At 33.9% G+C, this 14,938-nt stretch overlaps 2 protein-coding genes, 1 long non-coding RNA gene, 1 other non-coding gene and 1 pseudogene across 4 annotated transcripts; 3 read left to right on the top strand and 2 right to left on the bottom strand.

Moving 5' to 3' along the window:
- The first annotated feature begins 2,603 nt into the window (after nucleotides 1-2,603).
- On the top strand, nucleotides 2,604-5,672 carry LOC110614506 (thioredoxin-like fold domain-containing protein MRL7L, chloroplastic). The gene is made up of 6 exons (XM_021756055.2): nucleotides 2,604-2,775; nucleotides 3,464-3,642; nucleotides 3,759-4,312; nucleotides 5,001-5,082; nucleotides 5,164-5,275; nucleotides 5,378-5,672. The coding sequence occupies exons 2-6, from the start codon at nucleotides 3,466-3,468 to the stop codon at nucleotides 5,539-5,541; spliced, it is 1,089 nt and encodes a 362-aa protein (XP_021611747.1). The 5' UTR covers nucleotides 2,604-2,775; nucleotides 3,464-3,465; the 3' UTR covers nucleotides 5,542-5,672.
- Nucleotides 5,673-5,821: 149 nt separating this feature from the next.
- Nucleotides 5,822-7,381, bottom strand: LOC122723630. Its single transcript, XM_043956405.1, has 2 exons — nucleotides 6,885-7,381; nucleotides 5,822-6,438 (listed from the first exon to the last, which is right to left on the bottom strand). Exons 1-2 carry the CDS (start codon nucleotides 7,214-7,216, stop codon nucleotides 6,102-6,104), a joined length of 669 nt encoding a protein of 222 aa, XP_043812340.1. The 5' UTR covers nucleotides 7,217-7,381; the 3' UTR covers nucleotides 5,822-6,101.
- A 3,303-nt stretch (nucleotides 7,382-10,684) lies between these two features.
- Nucleotides 10,685-13,058, bottom strand: LOC110614931. The gene is made up of 3 exons (XR_002487864.2): nucleotides 12,825-13,058; nucleotides 12,611-12,720; nucleotides 10,685-11,893 (listed from the first exon to the last, which is right to left on the bottom strand). It is a non-coding gene; the product is annotated as an uncharacterized LOC110614931 (long non-coding RNA).
- LOC122723755 lies at nucleotides 12,817-12,978 on the top strand. The gene has a single exon (XR_006350895.1). It is a non-coding gene; the product is annotated as a U1 spliceosomal RNA (small nuclear RNA).
- On the top strand, nucleotides 12,992-13,107 carry LOC122723770 (annotated as a pseudogene).
- Nucleotides 13,108-14,938: the final 1,831 nt, after the last annotated feature.

Below are 14,938 nucleotides of genomic sequence, written 5' to 3'. Positions count from 1 at the left end.
TTCTTTTGCCTCGTCAGGTCCAACTACGGGTTTTATTATTTTGGTCCTTGAGCAGGGTTGTCCATCTTCGCTGGGTATAAAGACTCGATAAAAAGCTAGATTGAGGCCTTTGTGGTAGTTGAGCTAAAGGAGAGTTCAAGGATCAATTGAGATGTCGAACTCTCTCGGGGGGAAGTCCCTTAGGATTGCAACGACTTTCCCAAGTTAACCCTGGTGAACTAAATCCGCCTTCTTCAACTAACCTCTGTAAAGAAGAAGTATGACGTATAAGTGTATGTTTATATCCAGCCTTCGGGACTGCAGGAAAGTTAGTATTGTTATTTTTCTATTTTTCTTTCTTGTTGTTTTCAGTTTTAACCGGATTGGCATTTTTTTTAGCTTCTGTCTTTCCCAAAGATACCATCAAACTTCTAAAGAACTTCGCCCTATCTCGAGAAAGTATGAAGGCGACTCTGGCAGCCTTCAAGGCCAACAAGATGGTGACTGACGTAATCCGGGAGATCTTCCATGCTATGGACCCTGCAACTATGACTCGTTGTGCTGCCTCTAACTCTACGCCTTCTTTGGCTTTGGTGCCTGTGGCAAGGGGTTCTCGCTTCGGGGGCTCGAGGACGTCTATTCCTGCTAAGGCACTGGCTCCAGCTAAGACTCCGCCTGCTCCTAAACAAACTTATAAGGCAGCCCATCGCGCTTAGCGAATCTGTCAAGAGCAGCTTGGAGGAGGGCACTGGGGTTGCCCCTCTGGATATCCTACCCCTCCAGGCTGTGGGGGCTATAGTGATTGGAGGGAGAGCTAGCAAGCGAGCCCGGACCTCAAAGCCAGTTACAAAGATCAGGGCTGTCAAACGGGCTCCACTACAGAGCCTGCAAGGAAAGCCCCTCCCCCCTCAGCTGACAAGAGGAAGAAAGCGGTGGAGCAGCTGTCATCTACGCTAGATAATGAACTTTTGAATGCTGCTAAGGTGACCCCTGAGTCCACACCGGTCTCGGCAGCCAAGATACTGTGTGAGAAGATGTTTGGGGGATTCCGAATACCTCTAATCCTTGTTTCTTAGCTCTCGACAGCCACCATGTCTGCTCTACCAAGCAACAGGTGGTTTTCAGTTCTCACTCTTTTGATGATCTCAAAGATAGCTCGAGAGAGTTGTTTCTCATGGTAAATCATCTGCTCTCTTAAAGATATTTTTTATTTCTTTAACTTTTTCAACCTTATTTTTATTTGTATATGACAAGCCTTCGAGGTATTAATAGAGATTGATACTCGAAACTGATTCTTCCAAAATTCGGTGGAGTAGTGCATTGCCGAGGAGCGCTGAAATGATATTATGGAGTAGTGCATTGCCGAGGAGCGCTGAAATGAAAATATCATTAACACTGCTGAAATATACAGACATATTATTGAGTTCCAAAGGCGGCAGACTTTTTCCTCATCCCGTTAACTAGGATTTCTATACTGAGTGTATAAGGTTTTTTTTCTTTTTTTTCTAAGTTAGTATGGAGCTTCTTTATTTTTTTGGGTCCCCTGAGTTAGGTTGTTCCTTGTACTTCTTTCTGATGGCCCCAATGAATTTATTTTATTTCTGACAAAAAAATATATGTATAATTTTCAGGAACTTTTGAATATATCTAAAATATTAAAAATTTAAAAATTGCAATTGGAACAAAACCCAGGAGTCCGCCAGTTTTTACATCTCCATTTTTATCCATTATTTGCAGTTTACGCTCAATCGAATTCTTTAGTTCCATGGTGTTGATGTATTTGCGCTAAATCTCAATTTCATCTGATTTTTGTTACAGATATTCAATTTAGAGGGCTAAATTGTGGGTTTCATAAATTCTTTTTAAAAAAAGTTGATAAATATTTTATCACTGCCCTTTTAATTAATTTTAATTTTAAAATTTTAACTTTATTTTTGTATTTAAATTATATCATTCTTTTAATATTTATTAATTATAAAATTTTTATAATAAAATAAATTTTAATATGTATTAATAAATTATTTAACTTATAAAATAAATATAAATGTTATAAACATAATTATAATCTGTTTATTTTTATTACATAAAAATAAACATATATATTTAAAAATAATTTATATTTTATTCAGAATTATATTTTTAAATCTTATATAATAAATTATTTATTTTATATATTACAATAATATTTATACATAATTTACCAAACATTTAGAATATTTAAATAATAATCATGAAACGGCAATCAGTTAAACCAGAGATTTATTTATTTTTAATTATTTTATAAATTAAGAGTTAATTTGAATTCAATTTAGTTTCAAATTAAAAATTTTAACTAAATTTTTTATTTGTTAATTTAAATTAAAAATTAATGAATTTCATGATTTTTCTATTAAATTTTATTTTTTATTTAATATAAAAAATTGAGAAGTTTAATTTTTTGATTTCTTAATTTTAGATTAAATTAAAAATTTTAATATATTTTAGACAGAAAATTAACATAATCCTTAACCCATTGCATATTAACGAGAGTGTAATTTTTTTTTTTCTTAAATGTCCTACTCAAATATATATTGCAAATTTAAGAAAAAAAAAAAAAGGAAAAAGGGAGGTGCTTATCCTAATCCCATGTCAGCCCCTGGCTTAAAAGAAAACAGTTCTCTGCTCTGCTCTTGGGGTTTTAGCTACAAGCAAGGGTTTAGCCTTAGCAATTATTTCAAGAAATTCACAAACCAACGATCACATTATTCTGACTCTGAGCTTCGTTTCGTTTCGTTTCTCCACAGCTAGAACCAAGTGGTAAGCAATTCCTTCTTGGTATTAACCATCTAGTTTTTGATTGATAGATGACTTCTCTGTTTTAAGGGTATGTTAGAATTTCGTTTCTGGGTGAAATCTCAATACCCTCTAATAGAAAGAAAGAAAAAAAAAAAGGGTGGAAGAACAGATGATCGACATTGCCAAATTATGTTAATTTTATTTGGGTGTATTCAGTTTTTTGAAAAGTTTGAGGTTCTTTTGGAAATTGGCTGAGTTGTGGAGTTTGTTGAATCTTTTGGGCTAAATACATTATCTTAAAGTGATTAGTTATGTCCATAATGCTCTGTGATATAATTTTGAATCAATGTCTCAAGATTGTTAAGAAGACTACAATGAGAGTTTCAATTGATAAAAGACCCAAGTGAGCTCGAACTTGAAGGTTCACCAACAGTGGCCTTTGCCAATGGGTTAAGCAGACTGCATAAGTTGACTGCATTTCGGTTTCAATTACATCAATGGGATTTTGACTTGCTGTTTTCCTTCCCGGAAGTAGCTCAGATTGAATTTTTTGAAATTGAGCCTGAAAAATGACATTAATCAGCTAATCTTTAGCAATGCAACTTGAAATTTTCATTTTTTATATGTATTCTTTTTTATCTTATCTACTGCATTTTTAATTGTTGGTTGCTAGATATCTAATGTCATTTGCATTGGAAAATATTTGTAGAAATGGCACTGCAACACGCATTAAGGTTTCAGGATTTATTTTCGCTTGTTAAAGAGTACAAATTCGGAGTTTTTCCTTCAGCTGCTGGTATTAGTTTTCATTCTGAAGCAAAAAGAAGCAGCATTGAGGTTTCTTCCTGTTGTTTTAGTCCATCAAATTTGTTGAGGGTTCCTTGTCAGGTGCATTTCTTGCCATTTGTCCTAAACAATTGAAGTGACCTTCAGCAAAGTATTCCCCTTTTTCATATAAAGACAATTCTTTAACAAAGCAGTTCTTTCTTTAATGCTGCCTGCAGCGTGGTGAATTCAGAAGTTGGGGAGTAAGAGCTACACGAACAGAGGAAACACTCAGGTCAGATGATGGAAAGAAAAAACAATGGGAAGAATCTAGTGACACTGATGGAGAAGATGATGATTCTTCTACAAGAAAAGGTCAGGTGCATGACCCATATCTTATGGATCCTGAAGAGAGACGGGAATGGAGAAGGAAGATTGAAGAAGTAATCAGCAAGTATCCTGATGTTGAGGAACAGCTTGACGATGATGAAAAGAAGATAAAGATGCAGAAGCTTCTGGATGATTACCCCCTTGTTGTGGAGGAGGACGATCCTGATTGGCCTGAAGATGCTGATGGTTGGGGATTCAACTTGGGTCAGTTCTTCAACAAAATAACTATCAAGAATGTGAAGAAGGATGTTGATGATGAGAACTACAATAGTGAAAATGAGATAGTTTGGCAAGACGATAATTACATTTGTCCAATCAAAGACATCACTGCTGCAGAATGGGAGGAGACAGTGTTCAAAGACATAAGTCCTTTGATCATACTTGTGCATAATCGTTATAAAAGGTTACTTTGTTTTGTTCCTTTTGGGCGCCTTAGATTATTGAGTTTGAAAAAATTTCATGTGATTCTGTTGAAAGAAAAAGAGTGATTCACTTGATTGAGTTTATGCTTTATGGTTTTAGATAGTTCATAAAGTGTTATTTAGATTTGCCTCTTTTTCTTGGCTTAAAAGGCTAAATTTACCCTTGAACCATACAGCAGGGGCCAAAAGTGCCAAATTTCATTTTCTAGTCCAAATTTGCCCCTAAACTGTCATTGAAAGACTAAATAAGAGTATTACCTGTGGATTTAAAAGTATGAACTACACTTTGCTCATTCAATTTAGCCTTATTTGGCTTTATTTTTTAATGATAATTTAGGGGCAAATTTGAACTGAAAGATGGATTTTGATATTTTTACCCCCACAATATAGTTCAAGGGCAAATTTGACCTTTTTGCCTTTTTATCACCTTGTTTTAGGAGTAGCACTTTAACTTTCCTAGTATTTCATGCCAACATGACCAGTTTATCTGGTTCTCAGTTGGTGAACATGGTATATGATACTTTTAGCTGATGTATCTCAGAGTGGAGCTCTGCTCTATGCCTGCCATAGAAACCTTGGACATTGTAAACATTTTTCTCATCTCAACCTTTGCTGCATCCAGAACTAACTTGCTGTTAATTTTTCATCTAAATTTTATATTCTCACCAGACCAAAGGAAAATGCAAAGATTCGAGATGAACTGGAGAAGGCTGTGCATATCATATGGAACTGCAGGCTACCTTCACCAAGAGTAAGAAAATCCATGAATTATCCCTTGTAAAATCTAATCCTTAAAGGAGATTATTAACTCAGATATTCTATTTTATCGCAGTGTGTTGCAATTGATGCTGTTGTTGAGACTGATTTGGTCTCCGCTCTAAAAGTTTCCATCTTCCCAGAAGTTATTTTCACTAAAGCCGGAAGGATCTTGTATCGTGAGAAAGGTAATTCTTTAATTTGAGAAAGCATGTCTTATTCTTTCTGCTCCATATGACTAAACAATTAGATTTCTTACCCCTCTTTCTCTGCCGAACTCTATGGTTCAGCAACACGAACTGCAGATGAGTTTTCAAAAATAATGGCGTACTTCTATTATGGAGCCGGCAAGCCACCTTGTTTGAATGGCATTGAAGATAGCAAGGAATTGATCCCATCTTTTTCCGTAGCAGATAAGAATACTAAAATTATTGATGTACAGCCACTTCAATAGGATTAAAAGTTTTCACTGAATTGACTCCTGTGCAAGAGCTGTAAGATCATAAATATTTTGTCCTTCATTTGTATTATAAAGTGTGGAGCCATCTGCCATTAGGGTTTGATATGGCCAATTTCTTGAGTTCAGTACCTCAATCCTCTTAATAATTTGTGGTTAAGTAGGTGCTTCTAATTATCATGGCTTACAGTAGAGGGAACCAGGTATGCCAAGCTGAATGCTTGATATTAACATGTTCCATGATCCCAAGCCTGACCCTGTCGATCTTATCTGAAAATCGATGCTACCATGCGAGTCCTAGTTTGCAACTTATAAATAAAATAAAAAATCTAGAATTAAGTGAAAAATTAGACAATAGGCTGCAGCAGACAAGAAGACCTACTCTAGATGTTCACTTTATTCCCATACATAGAATGGAAAAGAGCTTCACGGACATGAAACTTGTCAGATGATCAGAAATGAAAGGTACAATTCACACAGATGCATATAAATCTTTAGACATCATGTGCATATGCTCTAAAAATGCTATTCTGCAGGCTGTTAAAATCTTCCCGAAATCACTCATTTTGGACTCTGCAACAGCAGAAAGCTTTGTGATAATGGAAGCGGAAGGCGAAGAGCTGGAAAGCGTTGGAGCCATCAAACTTGCACTTAGCCACTCCAACAGTTTTCTTATCCTTCTTCCCTCCCAAAACTGTCAGGCATTTTCCTGTGCTATGAGATACCCAGAACCGGAATCCTCTGTGGTTTAACTTGTTTGGTGGATTGATGGATTTCCAGTCAGCCTCTGCTAAGCTTTTCAACGACTCCAGCGATCGAAGCCTCACCTCTCCGTGTTTGTCCACGGTAAGGTAGCTTTGTCCACCTGAGCATCTGTCCATGTAGTTCCTAAACCTGCAATAAATTTCCATAACATTGAGAAGTTCGCGTTACACATTGCGGGAACCCGAAATAATAATAATAATATGGAAAATTTACTATTTACTCCTACGAAGAAACTAATTAGTTGGTCATTTTATTTTAAAAAATAAAATTAAAATGTTTCTAAAGGTTCAAAAAATCAACTAATTTCAATTGTTAAATTTTATATTAGTTAGTCCTTATAGTATATAAAAATACATTAAATGGTTGTTTGGTTTTATAAAAATTTTTACTAATTAGTTTCTCTATATTAAAAGTATTGCAGATTTTTTTATGGCTAAGATGGATGAATAAACTAATTAATAAATTTTTTAAAATCTTAGAAATGTTTTAATATATTTTTTAAAATCGAAAAACTAATGAATAAGTTTTCTATATATCACATGGATCAAATAGTAATTCTGCCTAATAATAATTACCTGTGGTAGCCAGAAGCTGAACCAGAAGTAGACTCCCAGCCAAAGTAAGCATTATATTTTGCAGAAGTGCCACCCTTTACATTTGGCACTGAGTAAACTCCTCTATCATTTGCATCAACATAATCAGATTGCAAAGCACCAGCAATTAGAGTATCATCAAATGCAGTCATATGGGGATAAGCATCACTTGCAGGGCACTGATTGGAGTCACAGGTGGAGCACTGGCTGCAAAGTTTCTCACTTTTCAGACCATCTATTACAGAGAGATGAGTGATCACTGCCTGGAGGAAGACGATTAGCAAACAGTATCTGTTCATATTTACAATCTTCATTGCCTTGTATTTTCTGTCTTGGTCCTGAGATTTTAAATTATATACTGCATGCAGTTCTTGATTTTATCAACTAGCTATTTTTTTTTTTTAAAAAAAGAAAATTTCTAGCTAATAATTATTTTATTTTTTAATCCATTTGGCTGTGAACGATATAGAGTGAAAAAGTTGGCCTAGTGGATACTCTATTGTGTTGCCTTTTAGATAATAACAACCTTGTGCTCTGTCCATTTGTGGTATTGGTAGGCAATTTTTCAATTTATTTTGTTTCTCTAATTTGGTTACTTGGAAATTTTATTTTATCAAAAATATTTTTGTTTTGTTTTTTTCTAGATTTTGAATATAAAAAAATATCAATAAAAAACATTTCCTGACTGAAAGAAAAAAAAAAGTCAATTTAAAAAAGTAAAAATTATTTTTCTTTATATATATAATCTCATTAATATCATTGGATTCATATATGTGAATCTCATTGACAATTAAATTATTGGATATAAATTATTTTTTTAAAAATATTTTATATATAAATTATTATTTACAAAACAAATGGAGTTTTAATATGCAAATATTTTCCCTCGAATGAATATATTTAACTTTCATCATGCATATAAACCTATGCTAAAAAAATGTGAGTTTGGTTGATTAAGGTCTAAGATATATTGTTTTTTGTAATTCCTATATAAGTGACATATTTCTAATGCACTTTGATTTAGTAATAATGAAATCATCTGTGAAGTCTCAAAATCAATTATACCCAAAAAATATAAAATAACATAAGTCTAATTTAACTCATAACGCAAGTATATAAATTAATTTATGGAATTAACAAAAATTATATTAAATTAGAAATAATTGTAAATGGAGATATTTTTAGCATGGAAGTAGTAATGCCAAATTGTTTATAATTTGATAGTTTTGTAACAAGAGAATGGTTATGAAGTCTATGTGAATGTTGTAATCAAGAAATAACAATACAAAAGGAGACTAATATTAAGATTCATCAAATATTATTTTAGGGTTAAAATATTCTGTCACGTGTCGTATGAGAATTGAATGTATTTACATGTGCGGCATTGCTGCCTTTATGTTTTGTTCATTTTTTTTATGACTAAAACTGATTCGCATTTACCCTTTTATTTAATTTAATAGATTTGCGTTAGATAGAATAAATGAGTGTGAGAATCTTTAAAATTGTTTAATTTTTATGATAAATAAAAAAAATTATTATTAAAAAATCAATTTTAAAAAAATTAAAGAAGAAATAATAAGTAATAATAATAAAATATAATCACGTCAATCAATAGTTCAACCCGCAGCTGACTTAATTAATGACCAGTAGAAAGTTAATAGCTATCAATCAAATTTTCTTTAGAAAAAAAAAAAAAAAGAAAAACTTTCGCTGGTTATTTATGCGAAAATAAGTGTTTTTTTTTTTTTTTAAAGTTGGCAAAAAAACACACCACTTTCACAAAATTTTTCACATCCTCATTAATATTATTTTTTCATAAAAAACTCTTTTAACTAAGATTTGAATTTGAAATCAAACCTTCAATCATTTGATTTTATTAGAAAGATACTTAAAACTAAACTTTAATTTTATTCGATTTCAAACGATTTTAATATAATTTCTATTTAGTTCTTATTCTTCAGTTGTATTTTGAATTTTAATTTCAATTTTAGTTCACTTGATTTTTACTTAAAAAATCAGAACATTCTTATATTCATCTTAAACTAATCAATGATGTGAATTTCTTATTGTAGAGTCACCAATCTTCTCATCAACATGAAGGGATCAGATTAAGAACCTTTACAGCTCGGGACGAACCAATGTCAATGGGCAATTTGACGGTGTTTAGAAAGGGGAATAAATATCAACCCATGGCTGAAACTGAAGGAAAGTGTTACAACTAAAACGGAAGAGTTATTAAGTAAAGATTGATGAGGTGGCATTAGAAAGGTAGGAAATGAATTAAGTAGTTAGCTGAAGAAGTTAGGTTGTTGTAAAGTAGATGAATTAGTTACTAGTAGGTCTTGAGTCTGCTATATAAATCAGATATCATCTCTTATATTGGTATTCCAAGAATTATAAATATTAATCAATCTTCCTTTCTACTATCTATCTATTTACCTCTCTCTCTCTAATTCTCTCTGCCCTGCAATTCTCTCCTTTCTTCTATTTCTCTTCCTTTCCTCTCTTTTTTGACTTGTTAGGAATTCAATCTTAACAATTTGTAACAGAGCAGGGTTTGAAGCTTCCCTAAATTTCAGGTTCTTTCCACTACTATCTCTCTTTTATTCCTCTTTTTCTCTCTAAATTTCTCCTTTCTTCCCTTGGATTTCCTTTCTTTCTTTTTTCTCTCTATTCTTCCCTGAAATTTCTTATTTCTTGCCTTCTTCTCGACAGATATTGTTTCTTCTTTTTTCTTGAATTCTCGAATTCCTTCTATTTTCTTCTTGAAGTTTTCAATTGGTTCATTTCAAGAAACCTGTTTCTTGAGGTTCTTTAAATTTCAATCTAGGATTTTTATTGAAATCAGAATTATTTTTCTGCAATCTTGAAGTTGTCATTTCTTTTCCAATTTTTTTTTTTGGATACAAAATAAGATTAATCCATGAAACAAGAAGATTGGCAACTAAAGATCTTACAAAGGCTTCTTGAATGTGTTGAGGATGCAAGAAGGGTTGTGTGGGAAAATAGAAGATGAATTGAGAAAATCTGAGAAGCCTGATGTTAGTAAACAGAAAATTGATGAAGGTTTCCTTCTTGGAAATTCTGACAAAACAAAAGAAGACCAGGGTGCCTCAAATGATGGTTCCAATAAGAATGATAAGGTCACTATTGAGATGGGTCAGGAATTTCTTTCCCTTAATGACAAGTTTAGCTTTTCATTGGAGTGAAATTCTGATACAGTAGAAATTTGGGAATGATGCTAATGGTTCAAATAATGAGAACAACCAGGGTTTTGAGAAAGGTGAGGAAGAGGTCGACATTATTGGTGATGGAGAGGAGAGAGTTAACACAGAGATTAAGCAGGAGGCAAATTCTGTTGATGAGCAGGAGGTTTTTGTCGATACGTCCAATATAAGTGACGCTATCAGGAGAAGAACGATGAAGATGGTGACGATGGGCAACTAGAGTAGGAAACAAAGGTCAATATTAGTTGAATCTGAAGTGTTTGCACTACTCATTCCCAAAGCTGGAAGTTTTGCTACTGAAACTCTTGGAAATGTTCTTGGAAAAAAGAAAGATGAAGATATAGCCTCCAGCAAAGTGCATGGTGAAGGGTTTGCAGATGAGGGCAAGGAACATGGTTGCTCTGGGGTTGCTACTGATTCAGTTGTGCAGTACAAAGTCCATTAAACTAGGACCTTTTGGAGCAATGGAGGTGAAGTTTTTTTTAGGAAGTGCAGAAGAAAGATCAATAACCCCATTTCCTGACATAGCTCTCTATACATGCTTCTGGATACTTCTGGCATAATTCATTTGCTCATTCTACCTCACTAAAAATTTCACTGATTTAAGAAAATCAAATGATTCAGGATTTTTAGTGGCCCCAAAAATAGAAAAAACAAATGAAAGCGATGACATGGAGATATGAATCAAATAACCTTGTGCTTGATCAAACTGTCTCCTCATCACTGAGAACTGCTCAGAAAAATGATGTGTGTGGTTTCACTGTCAGAGAGGCTTTAATTTTTAAATGTATAAGAATCAACACCACACATTCTTCTTCGTAAAGTTTGTACAAGGTCATACATAAAAATTTACAGGATGAAATAAGACATGAACAGAAAGCATCAGTCAAGGATGCCACGAAAGATAAAATTACTTGTAGGTACCTAAGAACTGGACAAGAGAAAATCTCTCAGTCTACATGTCTTGTCATACTCTCCTTAAAATGAAGCTTATTTCAGTCTCAATCAAATCACGTCATTAGAAAGGCACTCTTTAACATGAAACAGAACAATGACATCCATTAGGACCATGGACACAGCTTGCCTCAAGTGCAGGTCATGAGTAAGCCGGAAAGGAAGTTAAAGGGTAAATCAAGACATAGATATTACAACTTATTATCTCCAATGCTACCTAATTCGGGGTTGATCATAGTTCTTTTATTCAAATATATTTTTTAATAATTATACTATAATTATTAAAAAATATGAATCAACTAACCTTGTGCATGATCAAACTCTCTCCTCATCAACTAAGAACAGCTCAGAAAAATGATGTGTACGGTGTCAGAGACGCATTAATTTTCAAATATATAAGAATAAACAAGTCATATTCTTCTTGGTAAAGTTCATACAAGGTTATACATCAAAATTTACAGTATGAAATAAGAGCTGAACATAAAGCATTAATCAAGGATGCCATGAAAGATAAAAAAAAGCACGTGTAGGTGCCTAAGAGATGGACAAGAGAAAATCTTTCAGTCTACATGTCTTCTAGTAAACCCAAAGCTTCCTAGTCTCCTTAAAATGAAGCCTATTTAGGTCTCAATCAAATCACCTCATTAGAAATGTATCCAAACTATCAAGTGCTGCTTCACCCTTCCACTCGCTCTTTTATATGAAACAGAACAATGGCATCCAGATCTTTAGGACCACGGACACAGCTTGCCTCAAGTGCAGGTCATGAGCAAGCCGGAAAGGAAGCTCTACCTTTGAACCTTGTTCAACCTGAAACCACATTGAAGGGTTAGTATAATCAAGATAGTTATTACAAATTATACTCTCCAATGCTACCTAATGCGGGGTTGATCATAGTATGCAGGACTAATTTTATTTTTCTGGTTACACACGATATATATTAATTTTAGTAATTTGCGATATGGAGGGATAGGCTTAGTTGGTAGGCCATAAAGGTCACGGTTGATATATACATATATATATATATATATATATATATATATATATATTTGTACTATATGCATAAAAAACATAAAATTCAAAGGATATCTTTTACAATTCAGGATGCATGTAAATATTAAATTAATGTAAACTGGCTCAAAATAACTAGTTTTAAAAGTCATAGTTGCTATTTTTTAGTCTTTACATTTTTTTTTTTGCACAATTTACTAATTTAAGCATTTCCGTGTGTAAATGCATCGTGTTTAGGTCGAAGAATCGAAATGTGGGGGTATGAGCAATTTAGGTTAAACTATACTCCCGCAGAGAAATTAACTACTCTTGATTGAGGCAATTTAACAAGCAATTCATGAGCTATGAACTAATGATTTCTAGTTCTAAAGCCATAACAAATCCAGAATAGAACATCTGTTTGAAGAACTAAATTGAATTGGAAAACTACGCGTTGCAAACAAATCTCAGCCCCAACCAATGAATAACTAAAATTTCCTAGCAAAGAAGAAGAAAACGAAAATAGAGAAATTTTACCTGAATATTTTTGCTGCCGTAAAGGTTCAAATTGAGAAACTTTACAGCCTGGGGATGAATCAACGGGCAATTTGAAGGTGTTCAGAAGGGTGAATTGAAATGAATTCCGTCTGAAACCGAACGAAAGCTTCAATCCCACATCGAAGGAATACAAAAGAGAATGAACTGTAATGACCATACATTAGAAGCGAGAAGAACGAGGCAACATACTTACCTGGACGGGGTCAATGGGCGATCAGGAAAGCCCATGTCCTAGGTCAGTGACCTCCATTGCACTTAGGAGGGGTGCTGGGCTAAGGTCTCCCCAAGTTGGGAGAGCCTACGTCATAATTTGTGGCAGAGGGGGCCTGCGTTCGCGCGGCCCCTACCAATTCTCAGTGCAAAGTTTTCTGGTTGGTTTCAAGTTTATTTCTCCTGTAGGGCTAAGGTTTCCCCAAGTTGGGAGAGCCTACGTCATAATTTGTGGCAGAGGGGCCCTGCGTTCGCGCGGCCCCTACCAATTCTCAGTGCAAAGTTTTCTGGATGATTCTTTTTCACTTTCCAGAAAGCTCTTTTCCCTGTGAACCCCAAAGCTTTTATTTTTTCCCGACCTTCTAACAAGAGGGGGTTAAATGATCTTAAATGCAAATTGTTCATTGAAATTGTTATCGTGTTTCTTTGAAATTTCAAATTGCATGCCAAAATTGAATGGTTGTATTTGGAATTAAGAATTTTTCTTTAAAAAAAAATATTGGAATAAATTTTTTTTTTATTATGTTTTTTTTAATAATTTTATAAAAATTTATTTATTGTAAAATTATTCACGATAAACAAGGGTAAAATTTTTTATTAAAAATGTGTTAGTTTCATATAAATATTATTTTCTATTATATTTCGTCCAAATTAAATAAATTATGTCTTTTAACTATTTTTTTAAAAAATAAACCTACACACTGAATGTAGAAATAAAAATTGAACCGTTAAAATTTTAAGCACATTTCACAATCTCAACCTAAAGTCCATGTCGTATTAAATAATTTTTTTAAATTTACTATACTGTTTTTGTGCAATTATATTATTGTAAATGAATATAATATTATTTTTAGTAAATTTATTATTGTCGATAATTATTATAATAAGAGATACCTTTATTAATATCCACTTACCAATACATATTTATAAATTTGATTAATATTTTTATTCACATAGATATAATAAGCATCTTCAAATATACAGGGGTAAACTATTATTTTTCTTAAGCTACATTAAACATGATTAACACATCTCAATGAACTCCACTCAGCTTCCTTCAGCACCTTCAGTATCTCAATTCTTTTGCTACCTTCAGTAGCCAAGTGAATTCCACCCTGGAGAGGAAAGAAAAGAAAAGAAAAGAAAGATCACACAAAATTTGAACTCTTGACAAAGAACTGCAAACTCATTTAACAATGACATCTAAATTCATGCTTACGTTAGACAATTTCTCATATCAATAGTCACATCCCGCTCCTTCACTGCATCACAAAAGAAGTAATTCATCTGTGAAGCAGAATCGATCATAATAGTCAATCTTCATTTAGCAGAGGAGAAAGAAGAGATCATCCATCTAGTGATAAACCACATATGATCCGGAGACGATTCAACAGCTCAGCTCACTTAACTTCACCATCCTCTCAATCATAAACAAATTGATTGGAATAAAGTCTGAAGTAAGAGAAAATTTTCAGTCTACATCTCTTGTATTAGCCCAAAAGCTTCCTATTGTCCTTAAAATGAAGCCTAGTTCAACCTCAATCAAATCACTTCATTAGAAAGCTATCCAAAATGATTTTGATCTCCTTCTGGAAAACCATTTGTCTGTCATTCAACATCGTGGATACTTTTGCAGGGAAACTACAATTTAATTGGCAGTAGTTTCCCTGTAATAGAGATGAAAAAGAAAGAGAACATGCACTCGTGTGCATGTACGAAAGGTAAGAGTTACCCTTACTAATACCTAACATCCATTAATTCTGATGACTGCTGGATTCCTTCACCCCGGACCAGGGGCTTGACCACAGCCCAAGGCCCATGACGTAGAGGCCCACACACCTAATATACATAACAAGCCTGGCTCATCCAACCTTCAAGGCCAGGCTCGACCCATCTTCCTTACTCAAGTCGGCCCGGTCCGCATGGAGCAGGCCCTCTTCACTCAGGCTCAGCATCCGGCCCAACTCTCGGCCCAGCCCAGGATCCAGAAAAATATTCACCAGACAACCTGGCAGATCCGCTCAAGCGTACGCACGGGGAGAATCAGAGGCCGTTACGCATGGAGCAGGCGGCTGATACCCCAGTACTTCCGAATCC

Source organism: Manihot esculenta, chromosome 5 (genome assembly GCF_001659605.2).
Source record: "Manihot esculenta cultivar AM560-2 chromosome 5, M.esculenta_v8, whole genome shotgun sequence".
Classification (NCBI taxonomy): Eukaryota; Viridiplantae; Streptophyta; class Magnoliopsida; order Malpighiales; family Euphorbiaceae; genus Manihot; species Manihot esculenta.
This window is presented reverse-complemented; position numbering and strand designations above follow the sequence as displayed.